Raw genomic sequence first — 22926 nt, forward strand, 5'->3', positions numbered from 1 at the left:
CACTGTCTCATAGGTAGACACGCCATTAGACTTGGCGTAGCCTCTAACGACTTCTGTAGAAGTTGCCTTGATGGGGAAGAATAAGAAATAGTCCAACATCTTCTCTGCTCATGTCCTGTCCTTTCCAGTAGACGTAAAAATACTTGGAAAAATATTTCTTAGAAGATACTAGTGAACTAATTAATACTGACATCTTCAATCTTCACCGCTTCATTAGAAGCTCCAACTGGTATAATTAGTGAGGAATTTCCATGGTATCACAACGGATCAAAAAGTGGTCTAAGTGTGTCAGTTCTACCTAACCTAGTCGAGATTTTAAGTGCCATCATAAATACTTGCTCTTTCAGGTTTTTGGGATGTTAAGCTGATTCCTTATTGCCATAAGTTGTATTTCTGATTCTAATGGATTTAGTATCGAAAGTCTGTTAAAAAAAAATATGTAGGCTGGGGCATCATAAGCAGAATTAAATTTATTAAAAAAAAAAATGCTGTGAAATACATAATATTGTTCGAATAAAAGGTGCACATCCGTGTTTTTTTGGGAGAAGCATGATCCAAAAATTAATATTTTTTATTCAAGAAACTCAAATGTTTTTTAAAACATTGTGAAACAGCTTTTTCAAGCTAAATAATTACATTCACCTCTGAGCTCTCATACTGGATTAGCTTTTGGGTTTCTCCCAGACCCCACAGATATATTATAGAAAAAATTGATTTCTTTATTTTAGCGAACGTTTCTATTCAGGTGACATGCAGTGTACTAAATGTCTATTAGATCAGATAAAACAATAATTTGCAATTAAATGCACACACTGTATTACAAGAGTTTCCACGTTTACTGGTTACATAACAGAAGCTCTAGTTTGAAGTATATTGTAGTTAATAAAACGATTGATAAGATATTGTTAAAAGGGTCTTAAATTGAATATGATTTACATTTGGTATATAGATGAACCAATTGTTATATAAACTTACCTGTTCGGCATCACAGCAAAAGTCTTTTTGGCCATTTTCCAGGAGATGGGGACATCTTTTCCTCAACGCCTCTATGCCATCTGGGGTAATAGTTTTGGGAGGTCCGTTATATTCACAATATTGATTAAGCGAACCCGCTTTTGTGTTACAAACTCCATACCAAACACACTGACCATCCGCCTGTAAGAAAAAAGAAAGAAAATATTATTTTAATCAGTTGAGAAATTAATTTATTGTTTTTTTTTAATTTCATTCTACGCATATCAAATTAATTTTTCGGTTTAAATAAAAACAAAAACAAATGACACTCATTAGTATTTAATTTGTTTGTTTTTCATTTAAAATTGAAATAAAATGAGTAATCTGAGGGTAATGAATAAAACACAACTTAAAATGTATGTACGTGTTTTTATATAGTAAGATCCTACAATTAGTACATACAAATACACCAAAGTGTACAAGTTAACTTTGAATACTTTCGTTATTCATTTAAGTAGAACAAAAACAAAAAAAAAATACTCTAGGTTCGATGGCTTGTTATTAACTTAGAAAAATAAAATCATTTATGTGATACTAGAGAAAGGGATATTTTGTTCGTATTCATTGATTTTGGAAACTGTTGAATCAGCTTGTTTTTTTTTAGCTACAATTTTTTTTTTTTGATAATACTTTGTGCATGTCATCATTTCGCTCTTTGAGTTTTGAAATGAAATTTCTATCTTATCTAAATATATGATCGAAATACTTTACGATTAATATAACACTCTGAGAAAAGGTTGCAAGCCGAAGTTGGCATCTCGTCTAAGGCGTTTGAATGTTCTAGTTAAGACGTAAAGTAGGTACAATTCGAAAACATTTTCAATGTATTCCATAACAGAAAAGATGTTTTTCAAGGGAAGCATTAAAAAATAGAGTTCATGGTTCTAAAAGAGCCCTCACATAGTTTTCAATATGATTGGTGGAATGACATCTGGGCCGGGTTGCTTATCTTTATTGAGACCCTCTGACGTAATGTCAGAAGACAGCAGCCTGACCGCACTGTGGAAATAAACGAAATTTTAATTGTGGCATCGGATCGCTGTTAGGGTTTCAGAGTCTAAAAATGCTATAACTTTGAATTAACGATTGATTTTTTTTTTGCTCTTTTGAAAATGGTGACAAGAAGGAAAAAAATTATAAAATGTCGTGATCCAAGAGCCACACAACGAAAGTTGGTGAACTTTCATGGGAAAGTGTTAACCCATGCATTACGGAGATAAACAAATAAGTTGTAAAATCTCATATAATTTAATGGAAGTCAACAATAAGTAGCTGTTAAATACGTCATTGAAATGCAAAAGACAACAGTATAAGTTGGAACATCAATTAACTTCACTTTGGAAGTTAAAAGGGATATATTGGGGTGCAGGATTATTCTCTTTGCACTATTGAAGGTATAAAGAAGCAAATACGATCAGAGTGTATATCTCATATTTCAAAATAATATAAAAACCTAAAGCGTAGGTATTACAAAATTGTTTTATTTTCTATCACATATACTCGTAATGTAAGACCTTAGCTAGCAAAATTTTGAGTGTTTTTATCTGAAAAAAAACTTGTTGTTATTTAGAGATAACGAGTCAGCAAAGAATTGTAAAGTAAAAAAAAAAAAAAAACACACACACTATGTGAAAAAGGGCAAGGGATTGAATTCTTAATTCAATTTATAACGATTATATTCAAGCAACCACAACTCGTTGAGTTTATTTATTTTTTTTTTCCTGTAAAAAGTACATAATATACAATGTACAAATGTAAATAATATACAAATGTAACAATGAGAAGAGTTACGTCTTGACCTTGTTAAAAAAAAATATGGACGCAGTTGTTTTCGATAATTGTGTTCAAAAAATTCCATCTTGTGGTCAACATTTTGATAAAATGGTCATCTAAGTTCCGGAAAATTATATATTTTTGTTTCCTCCTTTGAACTGCTCTTGTTAAAAGAATTCTATAATATCAATACACAAAATACATTTGTACGTAAACATGTGTATATTACTGTTTACCAGCCTGAAAAATTGTGGATATTGTGGGTGATAAGATCCTGAAAGCAAACATTCGGATTTGCGTTGTGCCGACGATTTCATAAAATCAACTGACAAACAGATAGGCTAACAGATATCAATCATTTACAAAAACAACAAATGTAGTATTCATAGTTAAAATAACAGTTCTAGAAACACCTTAACGATCGATTTCTATAACTCGTCACTTCCCAGGTATGTTATCTTTATTCTCAAATGATAAGACTTATAGTGTGACTGTACCTAGGTTTGCTTACCAATATGTCACCAGTGATTCACATTAATTTTTTTGACTCAGTTTGAAACTTTTATCGATTTAAAGTCATTGCGAACACCTGCGCTAATAATTCCAAATTATTTTCGCAGTGACATCAAATACAAAAAAAGTACCGAAATTGACAAAAAGGCGATAGGAAAGAATGATTGATAAACTATATTCGAACATAATAGGTATGCCGAAATGAACAACTCATTGAAATTTTATGCGATTCGAAGAAATGGCAATAAATTATAACAACTTTGTTGAAAAAATGACGAACTACCTATGATTATTTATGTAGTTTAATTTTTTTGTAGTTGATAAGAGTTTTTTTTTCGTTCATACTTAAACCTTGTTGGTGGATACTTAATTCATTCTAAGGTGAGAATAATGATTCAAAAAAATTAATAATGATTTTAATTCATCACCTGATGAAAGTTTCTTTGAAAAAAGTTGGCTTGTGTTAGTTACCATTCACATTAATTTCAAGTGTTTTGTTGTCATCAATTAAACGGAATTTACGCGTGGTAGCAACTCATTCAGAAGTTATCACGTTGTTTTTTTTTTTCTATTTATGATACTATGTAGGTTAAGATACGTAGAAAAATCGATTTGGAGATAACTTTCGAACCTTACAACGCAATGATAGAGAAGGCGGAAATAATGAATATCATAATTCTGATTAAATGCTTCAAAATCGGATGAGCTAAAGTCCAATTAGAGGAGACATTTTTGTGTAGCTAAAACGGTTAACATTGCTAAAAGATTAATTAAGTTGCAAAGACTATATCAAGTCTAAAAAGGGGTTATGTATTTGACGGGTTTATTTGTATGTATGTTCAACATTAAAGCTTTTAAACTACTAGCCGCAATTTGACAAATGAAGTATAGTTGGGAGCGTTTTGATTTACCACTGATAACATCAGTTCCCTTTAACTGGTTACGTTAAAAAAAAAAAACTGGCGTCAGTTTTTTTTTTTTTATGCGTAAAAGTTATGTACAAGTACGTTTATACGCAAAAAAAGAAAACAAAAATACAAATTTAAATGAATATCAATACAACACTTTTTTTTATTGATTCCGTGAAAACATTTGCTTAGCTGGCTCTAAATGTTTCAAAAAAAAAAAAAAAAAATACTTTTATTGTAAATTTCTTAAAGAAACACAATATGTATTTAGTTATTCATATAGTCCGAGAAAGACAGAGTCTAGGTTCTGACAAATCAATATTGTAACGATGAATTACTGAACTACTTTTAAGATAAAAGTCTGAACACACTACCTACTACTGCAAAGGTAGAAATGTGAACGGACCTTTAGTAATTAAGAAAAATATCTCACTGAACACATCTAAAAATATCCCACTAGACTGGAAGTATGAAGTGCCCCTTCCTGGAAAGGAAGTTTCGAGAGGCAGGGACGAGAGCCTTCGAGGACGTTCTCGAGTCTCGAGATTCCGGTATAAAAGGGCAACGTAGACACCGACCGGGGACAGTTTAATCTTGAAAGTGAAAGAGTACAGTACAAAGTGAAATAAAGTGTTGCGAATTGTTAGTAGTAAATAAAGTGATTTAAAAGTGTGTTTGTTTGAGCGAATAATAAAAGTAAATTGAGTTGAAATAAAGTGTGTTCTTATTTGAACGGAAATATAAGTGGAAATTAAATAAGTTTTATTGGAACCCGGAATAAAACTTTACATTGGTGTCAGAAAAGTGGAATAAAACTTATTTATTTGTGCGAATCAGATAATTTCGCGAATAAAATAAAAAGTGCGCGTGTGTTTTAACAATAAACAAAGTGTAAAACATTTTGAAATAAGTAAAAGTGCTCGCGTTTTAAAAAGTTAAAATGGGTAAAACACTAAATCAGTTAAGTTTGACTGAGTTGAAGGCGGAATTAACTAAGCGAGGTCTTCCTACTGCTGGATCGAAAAATGACCTCATTATTCGCCTGCAGGATTATTTAACCCAGAAGAACGAAAATTTGGATACATTTCAATTCGAAATTGAAATGACAGAAGAACAAGTAAGTAATACTTCCGATATGTCGTCCATGATGGCTGTTCTCCTTGCCAAATTGGAAGAACAACGTAATGAACAGAAGGATGAACAGAAAAATCTTCTCGAAAAATTAGATGAACAGAAAAACATCATCCAAGGTAAGCTTGACGCGATTGAGAACAAGTTCGTTGCTCTTGATGCTTCCATCAAATGCGTTGAAAAGCAATCTCAAGAAAAGTTCGAGAAAGTTGAAGAAAAACTCGAAAAAGTAGAAGGAAAGTTCGAGAAAGTGGATGACAAATTTGAAAAAATGGAAGTTAAAATGCAAAGTATTACTGAAGAACTTGACAAGGTTCGGAAAATTAAGATCCGAGAAAGTTCTGGTGAGTATCCAAAGAAAAAGGAAATGCATCCACCAACCTTTGATGGACAAAGTTCTTGGTCAATCTACAAGAAACAGTTTGAAGCAGCTGCCACAACTAATGGCTGGGATGAAGAAGACAAATGTATAGCGCTGACTCTTGCTCTTAGAGGTCCTGCTGCTGAGTTGTTGCAAACTTTACCACCAGAAAAGAATGGTAACTTTAAAGCTCTTGTCCAGGTCATTGAAAAACGTTTTGGAGATGGGCATATGCAGGAGGTCTTCCGCGTCCAACTCAATACAAGAGTCCAAAAAAGAGGAGAAACTCTGCAACAACTCCAAGCTGATATTGAAAGGTTAGCTCATCTGGCATATCCGACAGCAGGAGACGACATTATCAATCAGTTTGCGACAGAAGCCTTTGTTCGTGCTGTATCTGACATAAATCTTCAGCGAGCGATACGAACAGCTGGAAAACGTTCCCTTCCTGAAGCATTAGCATTTGCACTAACTATGGAAGCAGCAGAACAGGCTTCTCAAGGCGTTCATCGGGTAAGAGAAGTTTCAGTGGAGGAATGCTCTTGTCAAAAACTCGCATTCCAAAGAAACCAGCGAGACGGAGCTGCTCGATGCTGGAACTGTAACAAGACCGGACATCTCCAGCGGCAGTGCAGATTGCCACCAAGAAGAACTGCTTGCGAACACTGTGGAAACAGGAATATTGCCCAACAACAGGTAAGCGATACAACTAACACTCATGCTCATCTTGATTCCCATTCGGGAAAACGAGTAAGAACCAACTTCGAGGGGCAGAAGCTGGTTTCTGGTATCAATGGCTCCAGAACCACAATTCAAGTCTCACAGACTAAACGAGACAACAAAAGTCTGACAGTGGAGGCGACCATAAACAACAAACAACACGTGGCTACAATTGACACCGGTGCCACCGCCTCCATTGTACGAAGAGACTTGGTGAAGATGACATGGCTACATAACACCAACAGCTACCGTCTGAAGACCGCCACAGGAGAAGCAGCAAGAGTGTACGGAGAAGTTCGTCTTACGATCCGTGTAGCTGAACTAGAGTTTTCACATGTGTTTTTGGTGGCAGATATATGTGACGAGTGCATCATTGGAATCGACTTCATGAAGGAGCATGGAATCATTTTGGATATAGGTAATCAAGTCCTGAAATACAGAAATGTAGAGATTCCAATGGTCTATGGCACTGAAAACTCGACAACAATTAGAACTGTCATCAAAGAAGACATGTGCCTGCCTCCTTCTTCAGAAGTTTTTGTGTGGACCAAGTTAAAGGGGAACTTTGGAAGCCATCGATACCTCATGGTTGAACCAGAAGTTGAGCAAAGTTCCGAAAACATCATCATCGGGAAGACTCTTGTGGCACCAAAGAACAACATGGTACCTGTACGGATACTTAACATCAAACCGTACCCAATCAAGCTTAAGAAAGGAGAAGTTGTTGGGCAATGTGAATCTGTGGCCGCAATAACTAAGATCAACGAGGTGGATACACAGATGACTATGAACTCGGAGAAACTAAAGAAACAAATTCTCAATTCAGACAACCTGAGTCAACATCAGCTTAATGTTGCGGGAAGGCTTCTTCATGAATATGCTGATATCTTCTCTTCACCCAGCGGGCAATACGGCCGAACACAACTGGTGCAGCATCGAATCGATACAGGAGATGCTAGGCCGATTCGTCAACCAGCAAGACGTCTCCCCTTAGCCAAACAAGGTGAAGTTGAAGAAATGATAACAACAATGAAGAAAGACGGGCTAATCGAAAATTCCAAAAGCCCTTGGGCATCACCGGTAGTTCTTGTCAAAAAGAAGGATGGAAGCACTCGATTTTGTGTCGACTATCGCAGGCTGAATGATGTGACGAAGAAAGACAGCTACCCACTGCCAAGAATCAGTGATACTCTAGATGCAATGGAAGGAGCACAATGGTTTTCGACTTTGGATTTGAAGAGTGGCTACTGGCAGGTGGAAATCCATCCAGAAGATCGGGAAAAGACGGCTTTCTCCACAGGAAATGGTCTGTGGCAGTTTAATGTCATGCCGTTTGGGCTATGTAATGCCCCAGCTACTTTTGAGCGTTTGATGGAGTGCGTTTTGAATGGATTAACCTGGAAATCTTGCCTAGTCTATTTGGATGATGTCATCGTTTACGGAAAAACATTTGATGACCATTGTGAAAACCTAAAGGCTGTATTCCAGAGGCTACGAGAAGCACATCTTAAGTTGAATCCAAAGAAATGTGCACTTTTCAAGACCGAGGTTAAATATTTGGGGCATATCATCTCATCCCAAGGAGTGAAGACTGATCCTGAAAAAGTTGACACTGTGAAGAACTGGCCAACCCCTCAGGACAAGCATCAACTTCGGAGTTTCCTGGGTCTGGCAACGTACTATCGACGATTTGTGAAGGATTTTGCGAGAATCGCCAAAAGCTTGCACCAACTTACGGAGAAGGGTAAACCCTTTAAATGGTCAGGTGAGTGTGAGAAAAGCTTTCAGGAACTAAAGCTGCGGTTATGTGAAGCTCCTGTGCTGGCCTATCCGACTCCAGGCAAACAATTCATCATTGACGCAGATGCAAGTAATGTTGGAGTTGGTGCTGTTTTATCGCAAGTTCATGACGGAGAAGAAAAGGTCGTTGCCTATTTCAGCAAGGTACTCTCGAAACAAGAAAGAAATTATTGCGTGACCAGAAGGGAACTTCTAGCTCTAGTATTGGCAACAAAGCACTTCCATAAGTACATCTATGGACAGAAGTTCCTTCTTCGCACAGATCATGGTGCGCTTAATTGGCTTTTGAACTTCAAAAATCCAGAGGGTCAAGTAGCAAGATGGATCGAGATACTTCAGACGTATCAATGTCAGATTCAACATCGAAGAGGAAAGCTGCATTCAAATGCAGACGCATTATCTCGGCGCCCGTGCAAGCAAGACTGCAAGCATTGCACACGACTAGAAGAAAAGGAAGTTGTCGCTGTTAGAAGAACGAGAGCTGATCCCATTTGCGGCTGGAGTAATGAAGAACTCAGAATGGCCCAACAAGAAGATTCGGACATCGAACCCATCCTTGCATGGAAGGAACATCAAGAGAAACCAGAATGGGCCGACATCTCCGACCGAAGCCCCACTCTAAAAGCATATTGGGCACAATGGGACTCACTTCATGTGCAAGAAGGGCTACTCAGGCGTAAGTGGGAATCCGCAGATGGTAAATCCTATGTAATGCAGCTAGTCGTACCTCAGTCAAAGGTAAATGATGTTCTCCGAGAGATGCACGGTGGAATTTCTGGAGGCCATTTAGGCATCAACAAGACGCTGGAAAAGCTACGACAGCAATTCTACTGGTTACGTATGAGAGAAGACGTTGAAAAGTGGTGCCGGAAATGTGATACTTGTGCCGCTAGCAAAGGACCAGCTAGAAAAATACAAAGCAAGATGCAGCAGTACAATGTGGGTGCACCTTTTGAGAGAATTGCAATAGACGTAGCAGGTCCTTTTCCCGAAACCAACAACGGAAATCGATACATCCTTGTAGTGATGGACTACTTCAGCAAATGGCCTGAGGCATTTGCCATTCCAAACCAGGAAACCAAAACAGTTGTGGATAAGATTGTCTTTCATTGGGTGAGCAGGTTCGGAGTACCCATGGAACTTCATTCCGACCAAGGAAGGAACTTCGAATCTAAGATCTTTCAAGAGGTTTGCTCACTCCTTGGCATCAAGAAGACGCGAACAACACCGCTTCATCCACAATCTGATGGGATGGTTGAGCGATTTAACAGGACACTTAAGGAACACCTGTCAAAAGTAGTCAATGATAACACTGGTCAACAAGGTTTTTGCCACAAGAACCAAAATATACTTTTCTAGTAGTTTTTGGGGTGCTGAATCCGAATCTGAAGTCAGAAAAATTTGATTGGATTTCGTTTTTGAAATATTACCGTTAGAAAATGTCAAAAAACGTAATTTTGGCTGTTTTCGAGGTTATGTTTTTATGTGGAGTAATTAATTGAGAATAAATTTGTAACGGTGCCTATAAGAGCTAGTTTTATTCATTCAAAAAATGTTTAAATCTTTCCGATATCTCTTTTATTGCCCGAGTTATTTAAAGTTTAAGTAGCGGTCTTTGAATCAGAAACAACACTGGCCAACCAAATTACACTTTTTTTGCCACAAGAATCAAAATATACTTTTCTGAAGGTTTTTGGGTTGCTGAACTCGAATCCACAATCAGAAAAATTCTATTACCCTTCGTTCTTAAAACATTACCGTTATAAAATGCAAAAAAGGTTTTTTTTTATAACGGTTATATTTCAAGAACGGAGGCTAATAGAATTTTTCCGATTGCGGATTTAAGTTCAGCAACTCAAAAACCTTCAGAAAAGTATGTTTTGGTTCTTGTGGCAAAAATTCTGTGGCCAGTGACTTAAACTTTAGATTAAGTTTAGTTTCTCTTTGACTTATTAAATGAAACTAAAGATATCTCGAGCAATAAAAGAGATATCGGGAAAATTTAAACAGTTTTTGAAAGAAGAATATCTGTTCTTATAATAACCATTACAAATTTGTTTATAATGAATTACCCCACATAAAAACAGAACCTCGAAAACAGCCAAAATTACGTTTTTTGACATTTTCTAACGGTAATATTTCAAAAACGAAGGCCAATCAAATTTTTCTGACTTCAGATTCGGATTCAGCACCCCAAAAACTACTAGAAAAGTATATTTGAATTCTTGTGGCAAAAAAAAAGTTAAATTTTGTTGACCAGTGTAATCAACGAGACTGGGACCGACATATTCCATTATTCTTGATGGCCTATAGAAGTGCAACACATAGTTCTACTGGACATACACCATCGGAAGTCCTATTTGGCTCAACAATACGCCTGCCAAGTGAAATAAAATTTGGAAGTGTTCCAAACGAGCCACATGAAATGGATGAGTACGTAGATAACCTGAAAGGAACACTGGCTGACATTCACCAACGGACAAGGACATATATAAAAGCGTCTAGTGACAGGATGAAAACAAGATATGACGCACGAGCGACAGCAACAGGGTTTCAAGAAGGAGAACTTGTGTGGTTTTACAATCCCCACCGACAAAAGGGACTATCACCGAAGCTACAACAAAACTGGGAAGGCCCTTACACAGTAATAACCAGAATTAACGACGTGGTTTACCGTATACAAAGAGGGGTAAGAGGCAAACTAAAGGTAGTTCATTGTGACCGTTTACATCGTTATAATGGTGATAGAAGCAATGGAGTTGTTCGGGACGAACAATCCTAAGAGGGGGGCAATGTAACGATGAATTACTGAACTACTTTTAAGATAAAAGTCTGAACACACTACCTACTACTGCAAAGGTAGAAATGTGAACGGACCTTTAGTAATTAAGAAAAATATCTCACTGAACACATCTAAAAATATCCCACTCAACACATCTAAAAATATCTCACTGAACACATCTAAAAATATCCCACTAGACTGGAAGTATGAAGTGCCCCTTCCTGGAAAGGAAGTTTCGAGAGGCAGGGACGAGAGCCTTCGAGGACGTTCTCGAGTCTCGAGATTCCGGTATAAAAGGGCAACGTAGACACCGACCGGGGACAGTTTAATCTTGAAAGTGAAAGAGTACAGTACAAAGTGAAATAAAGTGTTGCGAATTGTTAGTAGTAAATAAAGTGATTTAAAAGTGTGTTTGTTTGAGCGAATAATAAAAGTAAATTGAGTTGAAATAAAGTGTGTTCTTATTTGAACGGAAATATAAGTGGAAATTAAATAAGTTTTATTGGAACCCGGAATAAAACTTTACAATATATTAATTTTTACCAAAAATCAAATAAGTGTATTCATAGATTTGTGTATGCTAATTCGCATGAGTAGTTTCTGAGATATAGGGATCAAGGAATCAGAAAACTCGCAACTAACTGACTGACCCAATCTATCAGTTATTAGCTTTTCATCAGAACTATGCAGAGCTTCTCTTTACCGATACCGTAAAAACTTGAAATTTATAATGGAAGGTAATTTATAATTTTGCATTCCAGGGGCTTGATAACCGGCCATATTTACTGAATAACCTTAACCTTAGAATTGAATCACCATACCAGTTGATGCAAATCTCATCTTTATACGTAGACCCATCGGTTAGGCCAAAGAAACAAACAAAAACCGTCATTCTAATAGAAATACAGGTGATTTTATAAAACCATAGGTTCAAGTTAAAAAAAAATTGTCACCCGTTACATTTTTGAATTTTTATAAAAACAGTTTTTTATAAATCTCCTTCAAATATAAGCTTTATTCAAACGTAAAGTTGTGAATACTAAATCCACGACTTTTAATTCAAAACCTCTAATATGAGTCCAAAAAGTCACCGGAGACTGAGATTGTGACGTTACAAGACATGTAATATGACAAAATTTAATTTAAAAAATATGCTTGTTAGAAACTAAATACATTACAAATCAGTAACATAAAATAAAATAACTTTGTCATATCCCGTTACCAAAGTTTAGGATTCATACAAAAATCGAACTCGAGATAACAATAAGACATGACATAACGAATAATAATGCGAAAAAAGGGTGTCTCGATTTTAGATAATTTTTTCTTATTGCTTTTTTTGTGTTTCTATTTAATTCAATAAGACATCATTGTACAGGTACACAATGTTGTTACGAAAATATTTAACTTTATTAGCCTCTCACATCAATCCTTTTGTATTTGTTTTCAACTTATTTTATTGTTACCTAAGAGAATTACTATGCTTCAAAATGAGGACAGTCAACATTGCTCGATTGCATACCAATCAACTTCAAATTAACTCATGAGAACAAGTTTTGTTTTCTTTACGCAGAAAGGGAATTGATTTTCAATTCAAGAATACAAAGAATCTTGTTTATAACCAGAACACATTCATCCATCTTCATTTTCGTGTCTGAATCTTAACGCATCTTGATTATGAGAAAAAGTAATCAAGTTTGAAATTCGAAAATAACAACCTCATTTTACTTTTATATGCGTAGCAGGCTTGAATTTGTATTTTATTCTCACTTTTATTTATTTTTTCTTAACAGACAAGAAAAAAAATCAGATTAATTGAATATATTGCGCGTGGTAAGGGCAAGGTCTGGTTAAAAAATTAAAAATAATATAAAAACAAAAACCTTTAGAACCCTAATGCTATTGGAATTTCAAGTTCGGTTTCATTGAAGCAGTTTGAAATGTGTCACATGATTTTTTTTTCACAAGTGATAGATTATAGAGGTTAAGATAACTCCATGTTACATCCGCTGGACACTGACAACGAAAAACTCGATAAAATTGCATTGACATTGAGAAAAAAATGTCGATTAAATTAAGATTGAAAAATGCATGCGGGAAACTTATAGTGTTATCATGGTCATTGAACTGTGTAGATATAATTATCGACTTATTTATTTTTTTTTTCTAAGAGCAAAGTTTTTGGTTTTAATTGTCTTGTTGTTAAAGTTATAAAATAACTTAGATAAGAATGCTAAAAAAATCACATTGAGAGTTATCATTTCAAATAACGTCAGAATAGCTCTCTTTGTTTATTTATTATTGATTTGTATTAATTTGTTTCTATTTAGCAAAATTGTAAAAGGTTTATATTTAATCATTTTTATTTGTTTATTGTATTCATTTGATTCCAGCCAAATTTGAAATTGTATATTTTTCTTATCTTAGACTTAAACACTTACAATTAAGAAAAAAAGGAACTGTTGATTGTAAATGTCGGCTTGATTTTTGTAAAAACAGAATAAAATAGGGAGTCAAAGCTAAAAGGAGTTTAGACCAAAAAACCTGAAAGGCATTCCGGCTTAAACCGGACTTCTTGATGATAAAGCATGATCAGAAAGCATGAGGATCTGCTTGCAATAACAAAAATCGAACGAATTAGCTGAAAACACTTTCCGAAATATTTGCTGAAAAAAATACAACCTAGAATAAGCCGAAGCCCTTCACCACAATGAAACTGAGAATAATATATGCTGGACTCGTTGGACGATTTGCAGGTAATTAAAAGGGCTACAAAATAGGCTAGAAAAATGTTAATCATAATATGTATAAGCTTTTTCCGAAACAACGAAAATGTGACTTAAACTGGCTGCTTTTTTGTAGTTCCACCACGGTTTTTTCAACATTTTGTGTGGTTTCCTTTTGATGCAAAAATTCCTTCATTCTTTCGATAACTCTCTTTTTATTTGAATGAGCTTTTTTTTCGAGCTTGCAATGATGCAGGCAATCAGCACTAAGCTTTTGCACCAGTGGGTATACATTTTTTTTGCAGCTTTTCGCCTAAGAATCTTCCAACGGAAAATTACCAAGCCTGTTTATTCTTTAATTTTTGTTTTACTTAGGAAGGACGTGACACTCTTAGCGTTATGGCAGAAAGCCCCTCTTGCAGTCTCTCGACTTCGAACTCTTGAAAATACTTTCTCTAGCTTCTTTTTGTTTTGGTCCTGCCTTTGGTGTTTTTCTGAGCTCAAAGAAGGCCTAATCACTGCCCTGTGATCACAGAACAACCCAACATTGATTGGACCAGTGCTCAAGAGAACTGACAAAAAAAAATTAAGATCCAATGTTACGGGAATTCATATTTGAGTGTTTGTGCATACTATTTGCTTCTGTGTTTTTTTTTTGATATCCTTAAAGGACTTACTTACTAAAGGACAGGAAATGCAATATCGGGGTCAATGTCAATCAAGGCTTTGTAATTCGGCTAAGAGTATGTTCAGTAGCCTACCAGACAACTACAAGTATGTAAATACATAAAGCACATTAAAAAAGAGCAAAATTGTATCAATGACGCTTTCAGATGGCCAAATGTGAACACATTATCTCATGGCATGGGTCAATTATCGAAATGCTACGGTACGGCACGAAAAATTGTAACACTCACTTATCAGCAATATATTACAGAAAGTATTATAATACCAAATGATAAATTTACTATAACATATCTTTTTTATTCACTAGATATTGGGAATATGTATTAGGTATTGCTTCCCGTAAAATATAAGATCAACTTGTTTTCGTCCATTTGTTTCCATAACAAAACTAAGCAAAAGGTATGAAAATTTTCTTTCTCATAGGTCACGTCAAAGAATTTAATAATATTCAACTTAATGCCTCCTAGGCACGACACATGTGAATTAAAGTAGAGGTCAGGGTAAAAAATCACCTGCACGTTAGATTCCTGTTATAAATATCTTTTGAAAATATTATAATCAATTTCTACGTCAAGCAAGTCCCCTCAGGTGATTGCTTGTTAAGCTATTGTTTTACTAAACATATTTTTTTGATTGTTTAAAAAAATATTTTTCAGTTGAATCATCAATTTTAAACATAATGGTGATATATGTATGTTTGTTTTTGTATGAGCAATTGTCTATTGTGTGAACAGAAAAAAAAATTATAATACGTGTTAGTCTCGTTGATTCAAAATACAAATTGTTGATTTTAATATTCACTTAAAAATTAAATTTTATAAATTTGAATCTAGTCTATGTCTTAGGGAATTTAGTTTATTATGTACTTAAAAATACATGAATACAAACTTACAATAAATCTATATCAAAACTTAGTGAGAGAACCTTAGTAGTTCTAATGAATGCTAGTTAAAGCTTTATTGATATTTCAATTGATATTTCAAATTCTAAAACAAGAGCTTAACCCCTATTAAAATTGTTTGCTTAAAATCGAGATTAGCTAATTAACAGACATGAATGAGCATATTAGATCTGGTTTAAGGTTATGATGAACAAACAAAAAGAAAACAAGGTTGACGGAAAATTTTCATTGAATATAATCTCAAAATGCTTTTTCAGAGATTACGATTTGGAAAATTCATCTCCAAATCTTTAGAATCTACTAGGAGTTGATTGAATACCTTCTTTTAGGTAGATTGTTTTTGTGTATGTACAAACATATTTATATGCTTTAATATCATTTCGTCAGTTGCAGTTAAAAGATTTGTCTGCCAAGTCTTTTAGTTCGGCCCAGACGTTAATTTGTAAAAAGCATCAAATATACTTTAACACATGATGCATTGCCAAAAGGTACCATATATTGATTCAATGATATCGATATCACGTATGTATGTCGAACTGCTTATGATAAAAAAAAACAGTACCTACGTTCATTCTTGCTAACGATAAAAGGTGGCGAAGCGAAAGTTCAAGGTAAAAAAGTATCAAATTTGTTTTTTTTTTTTATGGACACATTTCTAAATTGAATTCACAAGTTATAACTTCAACAAGATAATTGCTTCGTTATACGAGTAAGGTGTTATTGGAATTTAAACTTAAACCCAAATCGTTCAGTGCATTGATATAATCTAAACCCTGCAGTTCAAATTATGGATCTCTGAGATTAAGAATTGTACCAAGATTTTAACCCCGATTTTTCAGTCTAATGAAGTTTGGAATTCCTTGTTTGGAATTCCTTGAGTTTTGAGCTTTTGTAAAATGCATATCTTGTTTCTGTCGGTCATAATAAAAAGTTTGAGATACAGGGAATGTAGAAAGTTAGACTTCCCGTATTTTATGCTGTGAAGAATTTTTTGATATTCATGATGACAACGAAAGGACTAGAACATTTGCTCTTTGTACTGAGCACAGTTTACGAGTTAAGTTAAAGTTTTTGTTAATTTACCGAAGAAAGACCTTGAACCTTTAATATCGCACCCTTCCCGTTAAATTATCGTAAGGGGCAGGCATGAATTGGCGCCTTTGTAGCGTTTCATCCCACGGCAAAAATCGACTCATCTAAAGTCGGCATTAGACTATAAGGTCTTAAACCTGGAGACTTTCAGCTTCAAATTGCTTTTTTATGACTTCAATAAAACTATTTTTAACAAAGATACGGTCATCGCTAAAAAATGATTTTTTTCATATTTTCCCAGCGGTGCTTTTAAATTTGCAGAAATGTAAATATGTGCAAGTTGCCACAAGTTAAAGAAAGGTCGCAAAACAATTTCCAATCTGACTCTTGCAAATGTTCAATGCAAGGTATTCCCAAGAGGTTCATGCGATAAACAAAGAATTGTGACGCATAAACAGCTTCAATATAACGCAAATATTCAGTTAAATTTTTAGGAAATTTAATTTAGTTTGTAATTTTTACATTATATCAATATTTGATTATTTATAATTCCGAAAATTTCAGCATTCAATGTTTCATATTCAACTTTTTTATTGCCAAGGTGATTTTACAGGAAATATTAAAACTACTCTACAGATTTTATTTTAAATATAAACATTTTCATTTAAAAAAAAGCTTAAAGTCCTACCATATATTCAACTATTTCCCTCAACAACTTTAAACAGTGTTAGTTATAAATCACCGAGTTATGTACTTCCCGTTTAAATTGAAAACAAAAAAATCCACTCTCCCAGCCACAAATCAGTTGACTTGCCTTATTGAATAAATTAAGCAACAAAGACATATAACTGGCTGAACCTCAGAACTCCAGAATCAACTCCGCTTCCACGAGGCATGATTCTGAACTAATATCTTAAACGAAACATATGCCATGACGCAACACTCATCAGTAACAGTGTTCTGATGTGTAATGTAATTGAGACAAATTAAACGCCAATTGTGATGCCGTAAAGGTTCAATTGAATTAAGAATTGCCAAGCATGATTGCTGCAGAGGCCAATTGGGTGATGTTGCGTGCCATGCATAAAATACGATCAAGTTGCATTTTCTTTTCTATGTTTTTTAATTTCATGTGACTGCCAAATCGCCAACATGCACCTTAGGTTAATTTCCTGAGAACATTTTTGTCTTTCACCACCAAGAGTCGGCCAGTCTTGATAGTGAACAAAGAAAAAAAAAATCAATTTTTTAAAACAATTTAAACTAATTAATGTCAGTTCAAACAAAGTCCAAACGCTTTGCTAGAAAAAGAAAGAAATGTTGCGTGTCTATGAGCTTGTGGCCAGAAATCAATAAACGATCTTGAAATGAAGTCTTCTTCCCACACACACACACAAATCCTCATACACAGCTCATGTTTCATATTTTATTATTCTTTTCAATTTTTCAAGTAACCTATTGAACCTCTTTTGGCAATGGCTTTGTATAGAACACGCAACACCGGCTATTTGATGCTTTGTTGTTTGTTGACCATTTTCGTGGCATGCAAGGTGAGGGCTGGGAGTTTACTTACACGTTGCCCAGTGCTTGTGAGTAATCTTGACATATGCGCCATGTGCAAAAAGGAAGGGAATATAAATCGATGTCAATGTCCGGAAATTAGTAATGCCTCACTTCATTTTCTATTGGTTTGGTGAGCACTTTGTTGTGGTATTATTTTCCAAGGATGGTCGCATTGTTATTATTTGAAATTAATTGTCAAGGTGTGGTTCCTTGAAATATATAAATAAAATCATCTTCTAAAGGTTTAAAACTTAGGATATCTACGATTTGTCAAAAGTATGAGAATGGGGACAATTAATTCTGAACAAAATAATACAATCAAATGAATTGAAAGAGCTACGTTGTGATTTCATCGAAAAAAACTTCATTTCTTACAACAATTTAAATTATCAAATCTCAAAGGGTTAGCCACTTAAAATATCTTTTTTGTTCTCTTGTAGAGAACCAAAACCTGACAAACTTATAAAAACAACTGGAGAACAGCCTAGAACTTTTTGTTAACGACCTAATATTAAAGCCTCTATCATTGAGGTTTTGGAAGAGGAAAATCTAATATCGACCAAATCTAAAAACTTCGGTAGATTTAAAAGAGATCCGTATTACAATAACTGAACCATTGCTACAACGGTTTTAGATTATTTTGATGTATAGGATTCAAAATATAATAGAGCTTCTTGTCCTTATTTGCATGCCACTGCTAACTCGTTTGCTTCTTTTCAGATGTATGTGATTTAGGCTAAAAGCTATGTAATGCTCGTGGATAGGTTTTAATTCTAAAGTTAATTCGCTGAAAAAAATAACTTAGGAAGTACTCAGATTTTTGGACTGCTTTTTTTTACCAATTTCTGGCAACTATTAATTTGGTGCAAATTAAGTCAGAATAAATTTCTTCTTTGGATTTTTTTAAAGTTATGTTTTTTAACATTTAAACGTAACTTTGAGAAGTTTTACCAACAAATTAATCTGTTTAAAATTTTAATAAAAAATTAAGAAGTCACCACTTTCATATGATGGCTTATATTTGTTTTTATATTCCGAAAAGGTATAAATGGTCTTTGAGCAAGTCTAAAGTAGGTACTATAGAAAATGATATTTCATTTTAAAAAGTACAAGATGATACAACTTTTGATAGCTTTTAGGTTCAAAGTACAAATCAAGTTAAAAGTTTGTTAATTCACAAGAAGACATTATCACATTGATAATGTATTATGTACATACATACAATACTAACATTATTTCTAATTTTATAGTTTTAGAGTATAATTTTTTTTGCACAAACATTTATTATGAATGTAAGTAGAATTAATTTGAAACACTGAACACTTTTCTTAGAAATTACAACAAGTTTTAGAAAAAGTGACAAGTTGACAATCGAAAGATAGCAATGTAATTTATTATTATTTTTTTTTTCTTTCAAAATTGATTCAGTTACTCTATGATCCCTACGTGCTTGTTAACAATAATAAGTAAATAAATATTAGATATTAGTCATAAAATATACACTCAATAGGAATAAGTTTTTATTTTCTCATAATCATTGTGCTATACAACATCGCAACAGTTCAGATATACATAATATAGGACTTATTTATTCAAATGTATATTAAATATTTGAATACTAAGAATTTCCATTTAAAAATTGTATTTTAGACATTGTTACAATTATTTTTTTATGTAAGTAAAACACCAACGCCGCCGTAACGAATTTTCGAAACGATATTTATTTATTTTTTGGTAGCTATAAAAAGATAAAAGTCCAAACCCATTCGTCATTTTAAGTCATTTTAATTCGACTTGTCATTTTCAAGAGAAAATTTTGTGTATTGTAGGGCCACAAAAATAACTTATTCTTAAGAAGTTGCATTAAAGAATTTCTATTATTAACACTTTTTAATTTTCCTGTGCACTAAAAAAAAAATAATCTAATATCTTCAAAGCAGAAGCTTTATTAGAAATTTTTGAATACATAAGAACAGTTTAAATTTTCTCAACACGTATTTAAGTTGTTCACTTTAAGAAAGTAGAAAAATAATTGCCAGTGCAAAACTGAAAGAATAGACAAAATAAAATATTTACCAAAACGAGAACTACACAAAGTACCGTCTGGGGGGTTGTTGGAACGATAAATCGTTAAAACGTGATCATCAGTTTTTTGCTTCACTTAATTGTATCACTATCGTCTAGTCAAATTTGTTTTCTACTTCAGAGTTTGAGAATCTTTAGATTCTGAGAATTTAAAAGTCATTAAGTTGAAAAGCCAATAATTTTGTATTCATATTTGGTTAATTTGATCGTTTTATTTAACAAAATTAATAAATAAATACATTTCTTAGATGACTTAAACAGCTTTTATTTTAATAACCAAAGTAGGTTTTGTTCTTAAATCAAAACCTAATACAAATTACAAAGTGCTTGAAATCTATCTAGGATAATGGCGATCCATATCTATCATGTGAAAGTTTATAATAATAACCCTCAGCTCATTTACTTTAAACATGAGCTTATACTTTGTAATGTCAATTAGTTGAAAAATCTAATAGCATAAAAAATGGTTATCTTAGCAGGTTGACAAATTAAAAAAATGTTGACTCCCTTGAAATAAAAATAGTACAAACCTTTCGATAGGAAAGTGAAATGATTTGTCTTGAGATTTGTTGTCTTGATTTAAACAACATCTTGATGAATTTACGGAGTTGTAGATTCCCATCAAATATGATTGGTAAAGTAGAACTTTAGTTCACAGAGGCTTTACAAAAAAAAAGACTTATTTTTTCCAACCGAATAAATCCATATAAGCGATGCGTCGCTATAATTATGTACATACATACCCAATTGATGATATTTAGGAAAAACAATTCAAATTTCGATTCAATGAGTGTCTTACCTGAAAAGAAAGAAACAAAGTTTAATAAAACAAATTTCAAAATAATTAATAAATGTCTATTGCAAAAAAATCAAAGGGTGCAAGGGTCTGAAACATCACACAGATTTATTGAAACTAGATTCAAATACCATCTCAAAAATAAGACAAACTATACAACAGCTGAGAGATTACAGAAACAAAAAATAGAGAAAATGAATATCACAGTTGTGATATTCAATATGAGAACTTCATTTCTATCATTTGAAATTTAGTAAACATGTTGCACATCTTCTAGTCCATTAATCTTATTGAAACAACAATTTCGAGCTTGTTTTGATAGTGTTTTCTTTAGTTAGTTTGAATCGTTTGAAAAATTTCAAAGAAAATCTCTAAATTGTTGCCTTTAAAAGCTATTATTTTGACTTCTAATGGTCGCATATTCAAGATTGAGGTTTTCAGACTAAAAAAATGACGTAGCAACATACTTCATACTTAAAATAAAAATATAATTTAATTTGTCCTTCGCATACTTCACGATGCATTAACAACCCTAATATTGCAATATCTTTCATTCTAAATGCAATACAACAAAACAGCCATAGTAAAACTTTTTCCTACGTTATAGTTCTTTCATTTGATACCAATTTCATCAATGGCCGCCTAACGTCCAAAATGCTCATTTTCTTTTAACGAAATTTTGTACGCCCCCCTTCCACGCTCTTTACTTTTGATTATGATCGGATTGCACCATTTCAATTAAACTTATCAGTTTTTATTATCTAGGTATGTTGAAAAACACAAAATAGTGTCGACCGTCTCCGCCCCCTCCCACGCCCACTTTTTTAAATGACTATTTAGGTATATCTTAAAAACGTGAATTCAAAAACATAAAAAAATATTGCCGACCCTCTATCCGCCACTTTTACACCCACTTTTGTGGCTAAATGCTAAAAGTTTTGCAAAACTTTCTTTTTTCTTTGGACTTTTTGATACTTCTAAAAAACAGTGCTTGTTGTTCATAAAAAGTCTTTAGTCTTGGGAACTGTTATTATAAAAGCAAGTACGTGCGCCCTTATCGTACATTTTATTTATAAAAATGGTGGGTATCATTAAGCTATACCGTTTTAAATATTTAATATTAATTGTTTTTCTAGCCCTTAACATCTTGTTGCAGTTGAATAATTTATGAAGCGGTAACTCTGTAAATCAAATATACGTACAATGTATACATAAAAACAAGTTCGTGCTTTTTATCTTATACCAACTGTTGATGACGTTCAAAATCTTTAATTATCACTTTTACCAGTACCAAGGCTTTTGTACAGAACAAAATATATGTACTTGTACATTTGTGTGAAACTACAACTTGCCCTCGTCCCCCATTTAACAACCCATTTAAAATTATATACATACCTATATATTTGAAAAGAAAACAATCAATTGATATGAATATTCAATTTCACTTGTATGGTAGTTATAAATGGCTTACAATAAACAAACATCAATATAAATAAAGAAGCAAATAAAATATCCACAATATGATATAATTTTTGTTATTTGTTTCTTTCTCGCAGTCTTTCTTTCTCTCTCAGGTTACACAACAATTGTTTAGCATTTCAATGGACTTTACCTTTATTTTCCCCACAGGGTCAATGAAATGTCAATGAACAATTTAATATAAATGAATCTCTTTGAGAAAAAAATTTCATTTTTGCATTCGTTTACGAAAGTAAAAATTATAAATTTATTTCAGTTACCCAATTGTCACAGTTTTATGAGTTGACCTTTCAAAAAAGTTTAAAATTTGTCACATGCTAATATAAAAAATTATATAAACTGCAAAACCGACTTTATAATAGAGAAACACAAAATTGTATCTTTACGATGCAATTTTAATTATTATTATTTTGATACTCATCGTCAAAGTGCAACAAAGTAGTAACTTTGAATAAAAGTATTTTATTTGAACTATAACATTTAACTTAACTTTACAATCAGGGTTTTAAAAATAGTGTTTTTTTTATGATTTATATTTTAAATTTGAGAGACGGCGAAGAAAAAAAAAATAAAATGCCAAAGCTGCAATCGTATTCATAAAAGAGTTGATTTATCTAATGAAAGCTTTTATTTTTTCTTTGTCAAGTTTAATTAA

General features: G+C 33.3%; 1 protein-coding gene across 5 annotated transcripts in view; it reads right to left on the reverse strand.

The window, feature by feature from the left end:
• The window catches only part of LOC129907742 (NPC intracellular cholesterol transporter 1), a 64256-nt gene that overhangs the window by 18389 nt on the left and 22941 nt on the right, over window positions 1–22926 (reverse strand). For all 5 annotated transcript variants that reach the window (XM_055984091.1, XM_055984089.1, XM_055984088.1 and 2 more), the window contains exon 2: window positions 976–1155. In XM_055984091.1, coding sequence (XP_055840066.1) covers window positions 976–1155 — 180 coding nt within the window. The remainder of the gene's footprint in view (window positions 1–975; window positions 1156–22926) is intronic.

Source organism: Episyrphus balteatus, chromosome 1, assembly GCF_945859705.1.
Source record: "Episyrphus balteatus chromosome 1, idEpiBalt1.1, whole genome shotgun sequence".
In the NCBI taxonomy this organism is placed as follows: Eukaryota; Metazoa; Arthropoda; class Insecta; order Diptera; family Syrphidae; genus Episyrphus; species Episyrphus balteatus.